The following is a 17,842-nucleotide window of genomic DNA, read 5'->3' as shown; positions in this document are numbered from 1 at the left end:
TGCCTCTGGCAGACACGTGAGCAGAGCTGTCTCCAGAGGGCTCAGAAGCCTCAGGCAAACAGATGCAGAAGCAGGCTGCTGAAGGTGCCCTAAAATGCCACAGGCACACAGGCCCTGACAGCTGGGGCCAGGCGGGCGCCACACAGGCTGCCTCGTGGCGCCGGCGCTCATCGAAAGGTGATGCTGGTGGGCGGTTTCGTTGGTTTTTTCTTTTTTTTGCAAGAAGACTTCCTGGCCGTTACTGAAGCCCCCTGAGATTTCCTGGAGGGTGAACCGCCTCATGGTTCTTGGAGGCCTGGCAGATCTGCTATGGCCCTCCAGGAAACCCAAGGCAGGAGACCCCACTGCCAACAGCTTGCATGTATCCCCCAGGGGAACTGAACGAGAAGCAGAAGATAGAACTGGAGCGGAACGTGGCACTGGTCCAGCAACAAAGCAGTGAGCTAAGCGTGCTCAAGGACAAGGTGGTGCAGATGACCGGCCTGGTGGAGAAGAAGGACAAGGAGCTGGAGGTCCTCAAGCAGGCTCTCAGGTGGGTGGGAAGGCCTGCACAGCAGGTGTGGGGAGCCCAGGCATACCCAAGTACCCAGGGAGCCTGACATAGAGAGAGGAAGGGCTCAGTCAATGATGGTTAAAGAGTTGAATGAATGAGTAGATGAATGAGTGAATGACATATGTTTCATTGCTTCACAACCTCATCATTTAGAACTTTGCTCAGTTCTGAGCCTTCAGAGATTCCTGCCCAATATTTCAGATAAGTCTCAGTTTAAATGCGGCTTCCTCCAGGAAATCCTCCTTTACTCACCCTCACCAAACATAGCCAAGGGCTCCTGCTCTGCCCAGGATCCCTCAGTCCCTGCATGTCACCTGATCTAACACTTCTCACACAGCCAGGCTGCTCCCACCTGTTGAATTGTCTGCCTTCCCCATGAGGACCCCTTGTAGACCTTGCCTGCTACTGACTCCCCACCATTCACACAATGCCTGGCATGTAAAGGAACTTGATAAATGCTGACTGAACAAAAGTGTAAACTGGATGTCAGCTTAAACTAAATATATTGTTGTTTTGCGAGTTTGTCTATGAAACATATGTGAGTTTGCATTTTCATCCATAGTTTATCCATATTTTGATATAAAATTAATGTTTTCTCCAAGAAAGTTTGAATAAAATTGATGTCTCATGTATAACCCATAGCTTCATTTGCTTCATGGTTCATGGCCAAAGTGGATTCACACTGTGGTTAAAAGTACAGGCTCCAGGCCCAGGCTGCCTGGATTCAAAGCCAGGTGCCTTCACCTATAAGCTCCATGACCACAGGGAAATTGCCGTGTCTCTTTCCTGGTGTAAAATGGGGCAAGGAGAGTCCCTAGCTCATGGGACTATTATGAGAAATAGAAGGGTTGACAGATACCAGGTGTTAGAAATAGCAGACAGGCACTAAGTGAAGTTGCTCAGTCGTGTCCGACTCTTTGCAACCCCATGGACTGTAGCCCACCAGGCTCCTCGGTCCATGGAATTCTCCAGGCAAGAATACTGGAGTGGGTTGCCATTTCCTTCTCCAGGGGGTCTTCCCGACCCAGGGATCGAACCCGGGTCTCCTGCATTGTAGGCAGACGCTTTACCATCTGAGCTACCAGGGAAGCCCAGACAGGCACTAAATGCCCCCATAAATGCCACAGCAGGTATCCTGCAGACCCAGTGCAGGAGGCAAGAATGGAGAGGTGCCTGCCGCCCTGGTCACTAATCAACAAGCTCAATTATCTGGAAACCCTCAGGCAGGAGCTTGAAGGCTCCAAGACTTCGGCTCCCTGTAAACATGGAGTCCCTTTCCCACTTCTGCTTGTGAGTACAAAGGTAATTTGTGGTTCCCAAACCTTGTGCGGCCAGCCACCCTCCTGCTCAGTGACTCATCTTCTCTGCCCCCAGGGCCTCCCAAGAGAAACAAAAACTCCAGCTGCACAAGGAGAAGGAACAGAAGCCCAGAAACACAACCAAGATGTGTGACATTTCAGTGCAGATAGAACCAGTCCACACTGATATTTTCTTGAGCAGCCAAGAGGTGAGTACCTGCCCCATCCCCGGGGGCATCTAGAAAGATAAGCTAAGAAAGAGCCTGATGGAGGCTTTCTTTGCTTTTGAAAACATCTTCATTCTAAGTTCCAAAAGCATGACTTGCTTATGTGAAATGTATAAAGTTATCATCAGCTGGGCACAGGTACCATCAGCCCTCTTCCTCACAGAAACCACCACACGCTCATACAGTCAGCGGTTGAAATTCAGGCTTGGAACCCGTCTGCCTGTGTTCCGATCCTGCTCCTCCACTCAGAAACCCTGCAACCTGGTACCAATTCCCTCGTCTGGAAAGTGGGCATAATGCCAGCCACCCCATCATGGGATTCTTGAGAAACAAATTTAACTTACACACACAAACATGTACAAGCTTACATATACATATATTTATTTGATAGACTTTTTTTTCAAAATATAGTCTCAAACCATATTTATTCTGCAACATTTCTTTTTTCCCACATAATACTATTTCATGGGCATATTTTCAAGTAAATGTACGTGAAGATCTTCCTCATGCTTTTGTTTGTCCCAAGTTGGAAATTGTATTTTTGAGGCAAACATACCAAATGATTTGGAAATTTTCATCCCCAAGGCCCAGCGTGTGGGCTGGTTCGACAGTGGTGGGCACATGGGGCGGCACCCATCCTCTGCTGTCAGACGGGGATGCCCACCCCCCCACCCTAAGGCAGCAGCTGCTGCCCGTCACAAATCTGACAGCTGTGACTCCCTGGCCCTGTGCTAGGGACTCGCAGGGCCATTTCCATTGAATTCCATCACATCCCTTTTATCCAGCCAGTCGCCTGTTGATGGATATTTGTTTCTGCTTCCACACATTGCTGTAGTTAATATCCTTGTGAAAGTGAAAGCGTTAGTCGCTCAGTCGTGTCCAACTCTTCGCGACCCCATGAACTGTAGCCCACCAGGCTCCTCTGTTCATGGAATTCTCCAGGCAAGAATACTGAAGTGGGTTGCCATGCCCTCCTCCAGGGGATCTTCCAGACCCAGGTCTCCTGCATTGTAGGCAGATTCTTTACTGTCTGAGCCACCAGGGAAGCCCTAAGTATGTAGAACAGATTCCTAGGTGTGATTCTGAGATGTCCAGGGGACATCCTAAATTAGGCCTGAAAGGGCTCAAATGCTAGGCCATTTATGCTCCGTGGCTGACTTGATGATCTCTGCCCAGAGGCCTTGGCACGCCTGGAAGTCCCAGCCAGGCAGTGCACAGGGATCACATCATCGATGGAGAACCGTGCCTTCATCCCGTGGTCCTGTACGGTGGCTCCCACCTGTCCCTGTGGTGGGTGGTCGTGCTCCCTGTGATCCGTCGTTGGCTGACTGTGGGCACGGCACTTCCTCGAGGCCCCGGGTTTCCTGGAGTCCAGGGATCTCCTTTCTCCCTTCGCTTTATGAAACTAGAGACCAGGGCGTTTCAGTAATGCGCTTTGGACTTTCTCTTGGAAACAGGGCCAAATGTGTCGGCTTGCCTGCCTGCTTCCTCAAAGATGCCTTTCCCCTGCCAAACAGCAGGGAGCCAAGGCCGCACGCAGTGTGAAGGAGAGGGCTCAGTGGCCCCGCCGGCTGGCCCTGGCTCCTGTCACCATCCAGAGACCTTTATAGCAGCAGCGTCTCCTCCTTACTAGGGCAGCCCAGCCATGGGGCTGCAACTGGTTCTGCAGCTGTGAGCGCCCAGGGCCGGAAGCAGGTCTCATTCCTGTTGAAATCCAAGCTCTTAGTGCAGGACCTGGCCTGTGTTAGTTCACATGTTCAGCAACTACTGGGCACCTGCTGTATGCCAGACCCTGTGCTGGGCACAAAGCAGGATGCTCAGGGTTCCTGGCCACACAAGACTCCCTCTGACTCTCCTGTGTTTGCTGGGAAGGATCGTTGACCAAAGGCCCTGTCTCAGTTTCTATGATGACAAGTATTAGAGGAGGATGGGGGAGGGAGGCTGCAAGATGAAAGGAAAAAAGGCTTTTTCTCTTTCTCAAAACAGCCTTCCACACTCAGTCTACTTCCTGCTTTCTAAACCAGAGTGGGTCAGAGGGCTTAAGAGTTGTATGAGAAAGAATCTCCATCTTCTCTAAATAAACAAATTCCCAGAAGGGCCATGAGTAAGGGTCACGTCGGGCTCAGCCGAGCTCTCCAGGCAGAGGAAATGCTGTCACCGAGCCTGGCGGCTGCCCCACCCCCAAAACCAGCCACCACCTCCTCTCCACCCTCCAGCACGTGTGCACATGCACAGCATTCCTGGTGTTCACTCCAGGGCAAACATATGCCCTCAAAGAGAGGGAGGCTGGTGTAGAAACAGCCCCGGAAGTGGACCAGCCGAGCAGGCTGAAAGCCGGCTGGAGCCAGATCAGGGTCTAGTGACGCCCTACTAAGTGCAGCCCCCTTCTCTCAGGGCTGAACCTTGGTCCCAGCAGGAACTCTGGGGCAGGCCCCTTCTGGCTCCATATTTACGGAGTCCCTACTATGCTCGGGCACAGGGCTGAGCTTTGGGAATAGCACGGCCTACATGGGAGACAAACTGTGTCCTCACAGGGCCCGTGCATGCGTGCATGCTCATTTGCATGCGTGCATGCTCAGTTGTATCCGACTCTTTTCAGCCCCATAGTCTATAGCCTGCCAGGCTCCTCTGTCCAGGGATTCTCCAGGCAAGAATACTGCAGGGGTTGCCATGCCCTCCTCCAGGGAATCTTTCCGACCCAGGGGATCGAATCCACACCTCTCACATCTCCTGCATTGGCAGGTGGGTTCTTTACCACTGGCACACCTGAGAAGCCCCTCCTCACAGGGTCCACATTCTGAAAAAGGAAAGAGGCGATAAACAAGGCAACGTCTAACAAAATGTCCAGCGAGGGTGAGCCCTCCAAGGAAGGATACAGCAGGACTGGGGCTGAGTAGCACAGGGGCAGGGGCTCTTTGGGACAAGGCAGTAGGGAGGCCTCTGCAGGAGGAGATGGGGAGCAGAGCCTGAATGAAATGAAGGAATGAGTGGTGGGGGCCTGGAGGGGAGAAGAGACCCCAGGGAGGACCTGCTAGGTCTCTCTAGACCAGCCAAGAGCCCATCCATGCAATTCCCCCTAGCAAATATGAGACCATCATCCTTACTACCAGCTAAGCACCGAAAAATGTCCCTCCAGGACTTACCTGGCAGTCCAGCGGTTAAGACTCCATGCGTCCACGGCAGAGGGCATGAGTTTGATCCCTGGTCAGAGAAGAGACTGGACCAAAAAAAAGAACCAAAAAGTACCCCCTTCAGGAGTGAATTTGATGTGATTGTTCAAAGATGAGAACAGAATGACAAGTGGAAACCCAAACTGAGAAGAAGATTAGAGAAAAAGAAAGAAAGAAAACATGGCGAGGAAACACAGAGGGGATCTCTTATTTATAGTGATGCTAAGTCAGTAGGGAAGTTGGAAATCTTCCTAGATGTGACTTTGTATTTGAAATGAAATATTTAAATTCCTTCTCTGCTGAAGCCCCTTAACAGTATTTTCCAGGGTACTAAATGACGGGGTTTCTGCTAATCCATGAATTGTTCATGTTTCCTCAAATATAAGAGAGAGATTCTGATCCCTAATAAAGCCACTGTCTGCACCTTTCTGGCCACAGGAGCAGTCCTTCAGTGATCTAGGGGCCAAATGCAAAGGGTCCCGACATGAGGAGGTCATTCAGCGTCAGAAAAAGGCCTTATCTGAGCTTCGTGCGCGAATTAAAGAACTTGAGAAGGCCGGCTCCTCAAGTAAGTTCCCTCCTTCCTAGTGGCCCCTTCTGTGCTGAGCCATGGGCCCCAGACCTGAGGGTTCCCTGTGGGGGCTGACCAGGATCACTGTCTTCTATTCTTATCATTTCATAAGTGAAAAGATGTAGTTTTTTTTTTTAAAGAAGAAGATGAGTGGGGGGGAGGGGGGAAGATGGGCAGACATGATCTCAAAGTCAAGAGCAGGCCTTGATACTAAATAAACAGGATTTCATGAAAAACTCATAACATTGTCCTTCTTTTTCGTATTTCACTATGGCCCATTGGAAACTTTTGCATAGACTGATGGTGTTCAAGGATCAACCTTGGGGAACTTCCTAGATAAATAACCCTGTTTAGAGGGAATGGGGCTCTCAAGAAACAGAGCTTGTTGCTGGGTGGAGCACTGAGCCAGGCCCCAGCAGCCTGGGTTCAAGTTCCATCCTCCTACCAGTGGCCAAAGGTTCACCCTCAGAGCCTCAGCCGTGTGAGGCTGCAGCCTCATATTAGCTGTGTGACCTTGGACAAGTCATTTCACCTCTCTGGGCCTCAGATTATGAGGGTTAGTACTGGCCCATGGTAAGCGTCCAGTTAACAGCAGCTGTGATTTTTTTACATCCAGTGACTTCTTCCTGAACCTTTCTTTTGAGTCTAATAAATTATTTCTTTTTTTAGATCCTAAGGACCACATGGATGAATCATTTCTAGACTTAAAGACTCTTGGGATGGAAAAAAACGTCCAGAAAATATTGGATGTAAAACCTGATTTGCCAGCTTTCTCACGAGTAGAGAGCCGAGTGGTAATTTACCTCTGCAGTGACTGACACGTGGTGAGGGTGGGCCTGAGGGCAGGTCTGTCCAAGTGCCCTGGCATCACTGGTTCAGGGTCAGATCCTCCCTGTTAGCCTAGCATCTGGATCGATCAGTCAGTGCCTAGCATTACCAGTGGTCCAGTGTTTGAACAGAAAGGAGGCTTTCAAATGTACAGAGCAGGATGTATCATCACACTGATGTTGGCCAGGTCAATCTCTGGGCCCTCCTTTTCATATCATGTGTTATATTCTGCAGAAAATATTCAACAAGCTATATAACATGATGCCATGAGTTTGCCTAAAATTTGCTTCTTTCTGTAAACTCAAAAACCCGAACACAGAAAAGGTAGCAGAAGGGAGCCATGATGATTAAGAAGACACCACAGTTCTAGAATCAGAGACCTGCCTGTGTCCTAATCCCAGCTCTGCAAACCAAGTGACCTTGGCAGGCTCTTAACCTTTCTGGGACTCCATCTCCCAGCTGTAAAAGGAGATAATTATGTAAAGTGCTTATGCCACTGCCTAGCTCATAGTGAGCACTTAATAGATGATACTTGTGATTATTATTAAATAGTATTTCAATGGTATTATTCAAGAAAGCCTTCCTTCCTTAGGGGGCTTTGTTTGATTTGCCCAGATTTGCAGAAGTAATTTGATTGTTAGGTGGAAGGTGTTTGATTGGGCATTTGATTGACACATGACAATGGACAGCTCAGGTTAGCCTTAATCAGAGGACCTGCTGGGCATGGTTTGCTGCCACAGCTGGATCCAAACCATCCTTAGGCTGTTGGAAGAAATAATTAAAATCATTCAATCTCATTTTCTACACATTTGCTAGATGTGTGAATCTTCAGAAATGTGTTGCTTTGAGACTTCCCTGGCAGTCCAGTGGTTAAGACTTCGCCTTCCAATGCAGGGGGTGCAGTGTTTGATCCTTTTTTGGGGAGCTAGGATCCCACATGCCTCAGGGCTAAAAAACAACATAAAACAGAAGCAATATTATAACAAATTCAATAAAGACTTTAAAAAAATGATCCACATCAAAACAATATTTTAAAAAAAGAATGAAAGAAAGAAACGTGTTGGTTTTCCTGCTAAGAGCAAACCCTCCTCTGAGAGTAGAAAGGGAGGGACCATCTCCAGGTGGGGAGCTCAGCTGGATCCCATATCCTGATCCTGCTTCCAAGATTTGCCTTCTTGGCAACAACCCCTCATCCCACCACTGACACGACAGAGCAGGAAACCTCCAAGGCTGGCAGTAATTAAAAGGAGAGAAGGAGCAGGAGAAAGAATAGCTGAGCAAAGGCAACAGGACTCCTGTTTTTCTGAAGCTTATCTTCTCAGCCTCGGTGCTACCGATTTTTTGAGCCAGGTAACTCTTTACTTGGGGGACTACCCTGTGTGTCACTGGTTGTTCAGCAGCATCCTTGGCCTCTACACACTAGATGCCGGTAGCAGTTGTGACAACCATCACCATGTCCAGGCATTGCTAAATGTCCCAGGTAAAGGGAGAATGCACAGTCATCCCCAGTTAAGAACCGCTGGTCTAGAGGAAAGACAGACAGTGACCAAAGAGCGGGACTAATGTGTCATTTCAAGAAAAGTTATACTCTTAAGGGATGGGAACAGAGCTGTAAGAAAGCAGTTCACAGAGGAATCAGACTAGAATAAAAAACAGCTAGAAGGGGGCGACAGTGAATGAGATGGCTGGATAGCATCATCAAATCAATGGACATGAATCTGAGCAAACTCCAGGAGACAGTGAAGGACAGGCAAGCCTGGAGTGCTGCAGTCCATGAGGTTGCAGAGGTGGACATGACTTAGTGATTGAACCACAACTGTCAAGTTATTCTTTAGGAACTTTCCAGTTCTTCGGTTATTCTTTGGGGTTTTCTTCTGGATGTAGAAAATCATAATGAATACCAAGAGAGAGTTTTTATTTCTTTTTTTATTTCAGCCTCAAAATGGCCTTTCCAGCTCAGGGTCCATCATGGCCACCAATAAATTAGGGAAAACAGATGCAACTGAGGCTCTGGATCTCAGTGAAAAGCTGGTATGTACCCCTAGCATCAGTCCCCCTCCTGTCCAAACCCACAACCCCCTCAGGCATTGTTAACCACCAGATGGCTTAACTAAACATCAACCCTACGTAGATATTTAGTCATTATTACAGCTCTGCGAGACCCAGTTGCTATCCCAGCATGGGTTGGAAATTGCATAGTTGAATTCCTTGGAAAACTGGGTAGCAAGAATAAATGTTTCTATCTGTTGTCATTTTCCCCCTGGTTCTCAAAAAGGCATAGCGTAAATGGATGTGGGGAACATGAAAGTCGGATTAAAAGCCCCAATTGTACTCCTTTCCAAAGCATGTGTTCCCTGTGATTGCAGAAAATGAATGAAACAGAATTAGACACTTGCCTCCTTATTAAAGGGCTTCCCAGGTGGCTCAGTGGTAAAGAATCTGCCTGCCAGTGCAGGAGATGCAGGTTTGATCTGTGGGTTGGGAAGATCCCCTGGAAGAGGGCATGACAACCCACTCCAGTATTCTTGCCTGGGAAATCCCATGGACAGAGGAGCCTGGCAGGCTACAGTCCATGGGGTCGCAAAGAGTCAGACACGACTGAGCGACTGAGCACAGCACACACACTCCTTATTAAAGCAGCCACCAGTGGTGGTGGATCAAGCCTCTTACCTGCAAAACGCTCTCTCGTAGTACATGGACATGAGCAAAACACTCGGGAGTCTGATGAACATCAAAGATATGTCAGGTCATGTGTCCATGAAACACCTCTCCCCCAAAGAGAGGGAGAGAGTCAACCAGCTTCGACAAAGAGACCTCGATATGGTGTTCGATAAGATCACCCAACTCAAGAACCGGCTGGAGAGAAAAGAGGAGCTTTTGAGAGGATACGAGAAAGACATTGAACAGCTCAGGTAAGGCCCATGTCCCTGCAGAAAGGCCTGGACCTCCATTCTCCAGGCTAAACCTCAGGGCAGCAGCAGACCTCTGGACCAAGACAGGAGGACAGAGGTCTGGGTGTGCAGGGGAGGCGGGATCATGACTCAGGGTCTGATGGAGGCGAGTCCTCTGGGCCAGAAAGCAGCAGTTAAAGTGTACTATATTTTCTTAAGGGGTAAGGTGCACCTTTTATGAATGTGTCTGATATTTCACCATGTGTGTGCTTTTCATAATTCCTTCTTATTTTCAGTAGTATCAGTTCCCTGACCCTCCCTGGGAAATTGGGAGGGGCTGGTAATATAACCTGTGTCAGCTTCATGCCACACTTACACAGCCCATGAGCTATTTATACTGCCCTCTAGTCCCCAAACTCCATCCTTCTCTCCCACTTGTAATGAAACCGCTAAGTTAGGCAGACACAGAAGTATCTTGAGAATCTCCCAGGGCAGGGGCATTGCTGGTAAGTGAGAAAGATGAGGGGAAAGGAGACTTTGTCTCTCCCGTGTGCTCAGGCAGAGCAAAGTGTCGGTTCAGATGTACCAGTCACAGGTGGCCAAGCTGGAGGACGACATCTACAAAGAGGCCGAAGAGAAGGCGCTGCTCAAGGAGGCCCTGGAGCGCATGGAGCAGCAGTTGCACCAGGAGAAGAGGGTCAACAGGGCGATCAGGCAGCAGAAGGTGAGTGGTGCCTGCTTGGAGCAGAGTCTCTGAGGCTGCCCCTCTGCCCCCTTTAGAAATGGCCAGCTGAGGTCCCAGCGGGATCTAGGCAGTACAGGAGGCATTTACTGATGCAAAGGAAAGTGGCAGAATAGCTTTAGCATCAGACAGACCTAAGTTTAGACTGTAGCTCTTCCATTTACTGTGTGACTTCAGGCAGGTTTCTTAACCACTCTGAGACTCAGAGTCTAGCTTGTCTGTATTTTCTTTCTTTCTTTTTAATTTAATTTTTAATTTTGTATTGGAGTAGAGCTGATTTACAATTTTGTGTTAGTTTCGGGTGCACAGCAAAGCGGTTCAGTTATACATACACATATATCCGTTCTTTTTCAGATTCTTTTCCCAGATAGGTTATTATAGAATATTGAGTAGCATTCCCTGTGCTATACACGGGTCTCTGTTGATTATCTCTTTTATATATGGTAGTGTGTATGTGTTAATTCCAAATGCCTAATTCATCCCCCCTCCACCTTTCCCCTTTGATAACCATAAGTTTGTTTTCAAACTGTGAGTCTGTTTCTGTTTTATAAATAAGCTCACATGTATCCGTTTTTGAGACTCCACATACAAGTGATGTCATATGATACTTGCCTTTCTCTGTCTGCCTTACTTCACTTAGTGTGGTACTCTCTAGATCCATCTATGTTGCTGCACATGGCATTATTTCACTCTTCTTATGGCTGGGTAACATTCCACTGTATATATGCACCACATCTTTATCCATTCCTCTGTCGGTGGACATTTAGGTTGCTTCCATGTCTTGACTGCTGTAAACAGTGCTCTCTGAGACTCAGAGTCCAGCTTGTCTGTATTTTTTTTAACTTTTGATAATTCATGTATTTTACCTCGTTCTTTCCATTTCTAACTACTTTTCTGCCAGTTTTATTGAGGTGTAATTGACACTGTATTGAGTTTAAGGTATACAGCATAATGATTTGACTTCCATGCCACATGAAGCAATTGCCACAATAAGCTTAGCAAACGTCCTGAATTTTTTAAAGTGGTGTCTATTGTTCTTACTTTCATTGCTCTGCCAGGTGCAAGGGATACACAGATGAATAAGTTCTCTGAGAATAAAGATTTTCAACTTGCTATTCTGAGTACCCAGAGAATAGTAGACACCCAATAAATATTTGGTACATGGATGGATGGAAGGACAGGTGGATGGATAGATGGATGGATGGGTGGATGGAAGGACAGGTGGATGGATGGGTAGATGGATGGATGGGTGGGTGGATGGGTGGATGGATGGACACCAGATCAGTGGATCAGTACGTGTTCAGGTAGATGAATGATCAGGTGGATAGAGATAGATGAATGTCCTTGAAGGACATATTTTTCAGTGCAGAACATACAGGTAAAGAGCTGATTTCAGGCTGACTTAGTGGGGTAAGGGCTCTGTTCAGATCCAGAGAAGGGTACTTGGCTCAGGAGGGTACTAGAGCATTCAGGAAGTGTGTTCCAAGTGCTGACATTTGTTATGAATTGCAAAGGAGAGTTGGAGTTTGTCCACCAAAGGGATGGACAGGTGTGCATTTAAGGCTGTGGGAGCCACAGAGGAAAGGCATGAGGGTGAGGGATTTGCTTCCTGGCATGAACTTGGTAAGAGCATTGACTTGAGAGACCAAGACTGACACTCAGGCTGGTGATCCAGCTAAAAGAGGCCACCTCCTCCCCTCATCCTGCTATCTCATCTATCACATGGCACAAGACTCAGTGGGTCCTGGGGTCAAATCCCCCTGCTTACTGTGTGACCTTGTGCAAATCAGTCCCCCTCTCTGAGCCTCACTTTCCTCATCAGTGAATGGGAGCTAAGAGCACCTGCCTTGCAGGATTGTTATAAGGATTGAATACAATACAGGTAACCCTTCCTATCCAAGCTCTTACTGTCTGAACTCAAGACCAAACGGTTTCCGATGCCCAGGTACACCTGTCCAGGCTCTGAAGCATGCAGCTCAGGGCCTGGGACTCGGCAGGTGGATGAGGCTGTCTGCCCTGTGGCCAGCCAACTGCGCAGGTGGCCTCTGAAGTGAGTGCTGCCCCAGACCCAGTAGAGTCTGCTGCCAAAAGTCCCCATACACATCGAGACAGGCATGGGCAGCACCTGAAAACCAGCTCCAGAAGCTCGCTGTAACCCTGTGCCTGCACTGCAGTCAGTAGGGGGGTTTCTGGTCTTCTTGGCAGTTAACACCCATGAACGTCCACTCCTGTGGTCAGCAGCATGTCACTAGCCCAACTGGGCACCGGCACAGCGACTCCTAAATAGATCAGACTCTCCGTGGTCCTTCACTCTCACCTAAGGTCGAGCAGATCTCCAGGCAGGCATCAGGCAAACAGGAAAAACTACCATAGCCCCCATCTCTTCATGATATCTGCAGGCATTGGGCTCCACTCATGCTATGCAGCCATGATCAGGGTTATTAATGCCTCTGGTAGCCCTGCCTGGTTGTCATGATGATCCCCATTTTACAGATGAGGAAACTGAGGCTCAACGAATTAAAAAAGAGACTTGTCCAAGTTCATAGAGTAGCTGGTAGTTCACAGAGTCTTGTTAGTTGCTCAGTCATATCTGACTGTTTGCAACCCCATGGACTGCAGCCTGCCAGGCTCCTCAGCCCATGGGATTTCCTAGGCAAGAATACTGGAGTAGATTGCCATTTCCTTCTCCAGGGGATCTTCCTGACTCAGGGATCGAACCCAGGTCTCCTGCATTGCAGGCAGATTCTTTACTGTCTGAGCTACCAAGGAAGTCCCAAGTAGAGCCTTTACCTAGCCCCAGATCTCTCTAGTCCTAGGTCCTGCACTCTTTGCAGGTCTGGCCCCCAGTTGCCTCCTTGTACCCATTAGTATTTCTAAATTGGAGCTGTGTATTTTTGCACGCATGCTTGTGTGTATGCCTGTGAGTATGTGCTGTGTGTTTGTATGTGTGTGTATTTGTGAGTGTGTTGCCTACATGAGCTCTAAGGAGGCCAGGCCTTAGAAGCTCATAGAAGGATGTCTTTCTCAACCAAGAGCTGATGGTCAGATGAATTCCTTGCAAAAGGCTGTCCTCCATTCTGCAAACTTTCCAGGCAGGAGGTTTCCAGACATCAGTCTCTCTAGCTTATAGCCCCAGAAATGAAAGTGGCTGCTGTCCTGCTCTGAGGGAGCCCGGATGTGGTGTTTCTAGTGCTCACCGTTCTGAATTAAACATCACAGACCTCAGTCTGCGTGTGTCACGGGGCTGCCTCAGGCAGAGGACAGTTTCCTTTCACACCAAGCAATGCCAGGGAGAGCTGGGCCACTGACAGAGTTCTGACTTTCCCTTTGATGTGCCCTCTAGAGAGCTCACCCCTCCCTGAGGCATCCCCCGAGCCCCAGGGCTTGGCAGGCGAGGCCCCAAAGCAGAGACACCAGACCACAGAATGGGACAGCAAAGGACCCAAAAAAGGCCATTGTCATGTACTGAAAACCTGAGGATTTACATAATCAGGCTTCACATGCATTATTCATGGGCTGCCTCATTCATACACAATGCAGGGGACGTGCCAGCCTGTTTGGCGCTAGATATCCTTCAGCAGAGAAGGGTCTGAAATGGCCAAGCTGAACCTGTGTCAGGGTCCCCAGAAGAGCTAGAGCTAGGAGCTTTAAAATTCGTGAAATTCACAACTGGAGAAAAGATGTACAGGAACTACAACCACAGTCATGGCATCGCCAATGATATCATTTACTGAGCACTTTGAGTATCATTTACTTTACTTTATCATTTACCAAGGGGCAGGCACCTGCTCCACACCGGACAGGCTTCACCTCTCCCATCAACCCCACAAGGGAAGCTGGTGAGCATCAGCCCACTTGAGAGAGGGGAGGGCTGAGTTGACAGAGGGCACCACTCCCTGGCTGCTCAGCTGCAGAAACAGGATTCCCTCCCACCTGCTGCCCTCTCCAGCCCAGGTTCACTTTCCCACACCCCTTCCTTCTGCGTCTCCCTTACCTGGGTGCCTGCCTTGTATTTCTCTCACCATTGCTCCCAGAGTATTCACTCCAGGACTCGGGTTTGCATTTGAGGCTTCTTATTACTATGTCATCAGAAATCCCTGTTTATCAGGAAGGAAAAAATAATAAACTTTACAGTTTTGCTGGATTCTAAAGGGCACGTGTATACATTCGTCTTGGCATCAGTTCCTTCCAGGGAGTATGTCTTCATTGTTTTTAAGTGGAAATTAACAGAAAATAGAATTCCTCTTTCCTAAGTTTTACACCTAGTATTTTCACAAGGAGCCTTACTTTTTAGCCTCCTATACAAAACTTTGACACTGTTCACCCTGTTCATTGAGCTTGCAGGGCTGAAGCACTGAGATGAAATTAACACATCTGAAGCTTCAGAATCCACCCCCCACCCCCACCCCCCAAAATGTAGTTTATGTCTTAAATGTTTGACCATCTCTTCACTAAGCAGCACCTTCCAGAATCACAAGTCGTATTTCCACACTAATACCTCTGGCTGTGAACATGAGACTTGATACGAAAGGCTAGACATTCACAGAGAACCCGGTGGTCATCACCGGGGGCTCCGGAAGGCCCTGGGTCTGTGGCTCTCTCCACGTGGCAGAGAGAAGGGACCCTGGCCTAGGCCGAGCTCACTCTAATCCGCGTCCAAGTCTCTCGAGAAGCCCGAAGTGTCTCTCAGAGGACAGAGCTGCAGTCAGACAAACAGCAGTCCAGCCCCGCCCCCGCCCCCAGTGACCCCTGAGTAGGTGTCTTGACCTCTATCTCACGTTCCTCAACCAAAACAACCAAAGATGCTAACAAGAGGCCCGCTCCGTGGGGCAGCGGGAGGGTTAAATGGCAAGATGCCCGCAGTGCCTGGCACATGGCAAGCCCCTTTTCTAAGGGGAAGAATAGACAGCCCATGGATGGGTGGGGAGTCCTGCGTTTCTTTCAGGGAGCTTCCTGCCAGCTGACGCCCTCCCTGGTCCTCCCAAAGCCGGCAGCTCTTCTGTGACGCTCTTTTCTCCTCAGTGAATACCACTCGGGTCACAGCCAAGAAAGGACCCAGATACCTTTTGTGAATGGGCTAATGCTGGGGTTTTTCAATAGGAAAATTTTAAATGCACAGAAGTGGCCATTTGAAAAGCACGCAAACCCTTTTACTTAGGACTTGAAGTCTAAGAAAGGCTGAAGGGCACCGGCTGCTTCTGGCAGAAACCCGTTCAGCTCGCCTGCCAATCAAATCTCCAGCCAATGAAGTCCTGACTAGGGGGCATGGCCACCACTTTGCCTGTGGCCTCCCCCCAGCGAGCAAGCGTGTGTGATTAAGTCACTCAGTCGGGTCCCACTCTTTGAGACCCCGTGGACTGTTAGCCCGTCAGGCTCCTCCGTCCATGGGATTATCCTAGCAAGAATACTGGAGTGGGTTGCATTTTTTTTCCTCCAGGGGAATCTTCCTGACCCAGGGATCGAACCAGCGGCTCCTGCATTGGCAGGCAGATTCTTTATCACTGCGCCCCCTGGGAAGCCCCCTCAGCCAGGCAGGAGCCCCCTAAAGTTCCTTCTGCTTAATTAGCTCATGTCCCTTGTTTTTAAGATGAGAATAAAAATGGCACCTAACTCGGTAGCCTTGGATGAAATGGGAGGTTGCTTACAAAACCCTTGGTACATGGGACCACGTAGGATACACGCTCACCTGCCATCATGGTTATCCTCACTCTTCTCTTTAACTCACCATTTTCCAGGATTTCCTTGGGCCCGCGTGTTCTCAAGATCCTGGTTTCCTCAGCACCATTTGTGTGTTTTTAGCCAACAAGTAGAAATTGGTAGATGTTGTGTAGGAGGAGCGTGCGACGGGAGGGGCTTGTGGGTGCCCACGAAGATGAAGTAGGGCAATGTGGCTAGGCTGGTGCAGCATACAGACAGAAGATGGCCAAAGAAAAAGACCCTCACCTGCCCCTTCTTCTGCCCACCAATCCCAGTGAGTCCCAGCGTCTCCTAGCAACCTCAGAGGTGTGTCCCCGAATGGAACAGGTGGGGACACATTGAACACTGTCTTGCTCACCTGATATTTTCACTTAGGAACGTTTAGAGGACCTCGAACAGAGAAATGCCAAAGAGTCAGCAGCTTGCAACTGTTCCTTCAAAGAGAAAGAGAGGCAGGTACAGAGACCCTTTCTGATCTTGCAGCCAGACACAAAGTAGATACCTTATTTTCAAAGGGTAAGAGCATGTGGGGTGCAAACGCCAGCGTGGGCAGCCCAAAAAACATTCCACCCTCCACTCCCTTCCCCTCCCCCACCCCGGGCCCTGCCCCTGCCCCTGCTCCTGCCTGCAACCCGCACAAGGGACCTGAAAGACCCAGGATCTGGAAGTGAGAGAAGGCAGAAGGGCAGCGCAGCCATCCTGGGTGCTAAATGATTTGGGGACATAGAGACAAAACCATAAGAAGAGAAGAGGGTAGGAGTAAGGAATCCCAGAAACCTCTGCCCTAAGAATGAAGTACAGTAGGTGGAAGAAGCGGAGAAGGCAATGGCACCCCACTCCAGTACTCTTGCCTGGAAAATCCCATGGATGGAGGAGCCTGGTAGGCTGCAGTCCATGGGGTCGAGAAGAGTCGGAAACGACTGAGTGACTTCACTTTCACTTTTCACTTTCATGCATTGGAGAAGGAAATGGCAACCCACTCCAGTGTTCTTGCTTGGAGAATCCCAGGGACAGGGGAGCCTGGTGGGCTGCCGTCCATTGGGTCGCACAGAGTCGGACACGACTGAAGTGACTTAGCAGCAGCAGCAGCAGCAGGTGGAAGAAGGAGGGGATGGTAGAAAATGGAGCCAAAAATAAGGAGGAAGGTGCCTGTTATAACACCCCCTCACCTGCCAAAGGGGAGCCCCATTAGACAGTGGGCTTTCTGGTAGCCAATGGGAAATAGAAAACCCAGCATGGTCCAGAGTTCACTGTGTACATGAGATATGATGAGTGTGATGCTCAGAAGTGTTCCAGAGAGGACGTTGTGTGGTGTAATGAGCAACACCCCTAAGAATAGCAGTGCAGTGCTACCTGGGTCATGGCTGTGCACAGATCTTGAAACAGACTGATGATCATATCCCAGTGAGTCCAGGAAAAGCATATGCACACGGGCCAGGCTCTGCCCTTCAGTGCCCAGCATCCACTGATTGGACTTAACCCAAAAAGGTATTTCAGAGCAGTGTTCAAACTGGGGTTCCCTGAAGCCCTGGGTGCCGTGGGAAGGGGATGACTCTCAACACACACACACACCTTTCTCCCACCAGAGAAGCTCTCCATTGTCTGTTTTATACCCCAAGTTCCTCTTGGAATTTTGCTTGGATAAAAGGTTTAGGGGGGAAAGGTGGGGGTGGGATGGGAAAGAAGGAGGTTGTTGGTTTAATACCACTGCTTTATAATATCTGGAAATTTGGATGGTGACTGCCTCAACTGAGTTTGTGATAAATATTGAGTGGTTGCAGGCTCAAGGCCTCCATGAAAAATGTCTGGAGGACAACTATCTGTTTGATATGGGCGCATAAGCCTTCGTGGACAATCCTCTGAGG

General features: G+C 49.1%; 1 protein-coding gene across 9 annotated transcripts in view; it reads left to right on the top strand.

Moving 5' to 3' along the window:
* The window catches only part of FHAD1 (forkhead associated phosphopeptide binding domain 1), a 165,397-nt gene that overhangs the window by 141,191 nt on the left and 6,364 nt on the right, over window positions 1-17,842 (top strand). For 4 of the 9 annotated variants that reach the window (XM_070768459.1, XM_019976876.2, XM_070768456.1 and 1 more), the window contains 8 exons: window positions 373-532; window positions 1,928-2,060; window positions 5,687-5,816; window positions 6,489-6,613; window positions 8,583-8,678; window positions 9,339-9,559; window positions 10,097-10,262; window positions 16,353-16,433. In XM_070768459.1, the coding sequence (XP_070624560.1) occupies window positions 373-532; window positions 1,928-2,060; window positions 5,687-5,816; window positions 6,489-6,613; window positions 8,583-8,678; window positions 9,339-9,559; window positions 10,097-10,262; window positions 16,353-16,433 (1,112 nt within the window). The remainder of the gene's footprint in view (window positions 1-372; window positions 533-1,927; window positions 2,061-5,686; window positions 5,817-6,488; window positions 6,614-8,582; window positions 8,679-9,338; window positions 9,560-10,096; window positions 10,263-16,352; window positions 16,434-17,842) is intronic. The other 5 variants (XM_070768461.1, XM_070768462.1, XM_070768460.1 and 2 more) reach the window with 3 other exon arrangements.

Source organism: Bos indicus, chromosome 16, assembly GCF_029378745.1.
Source record: "Bos indicus isolate NIAB-ARS_2022 breed Sahiwal x Tharparkar chromosome 16, NIAB-ARS_B.indTharparkar_mat_pri_1.0, whole genome shotgun sequence".
NCBI lineage: Eukaryota > Metazoa > Chordata > Mammalia > Artiodactyla > Bovidae > Bos > Bos indicus.
The sequence above is the reverse complement of the archived record's forward strand: the minus strand, read 5'-3'. Positions and strand labels throughout refer to the sequence as shown.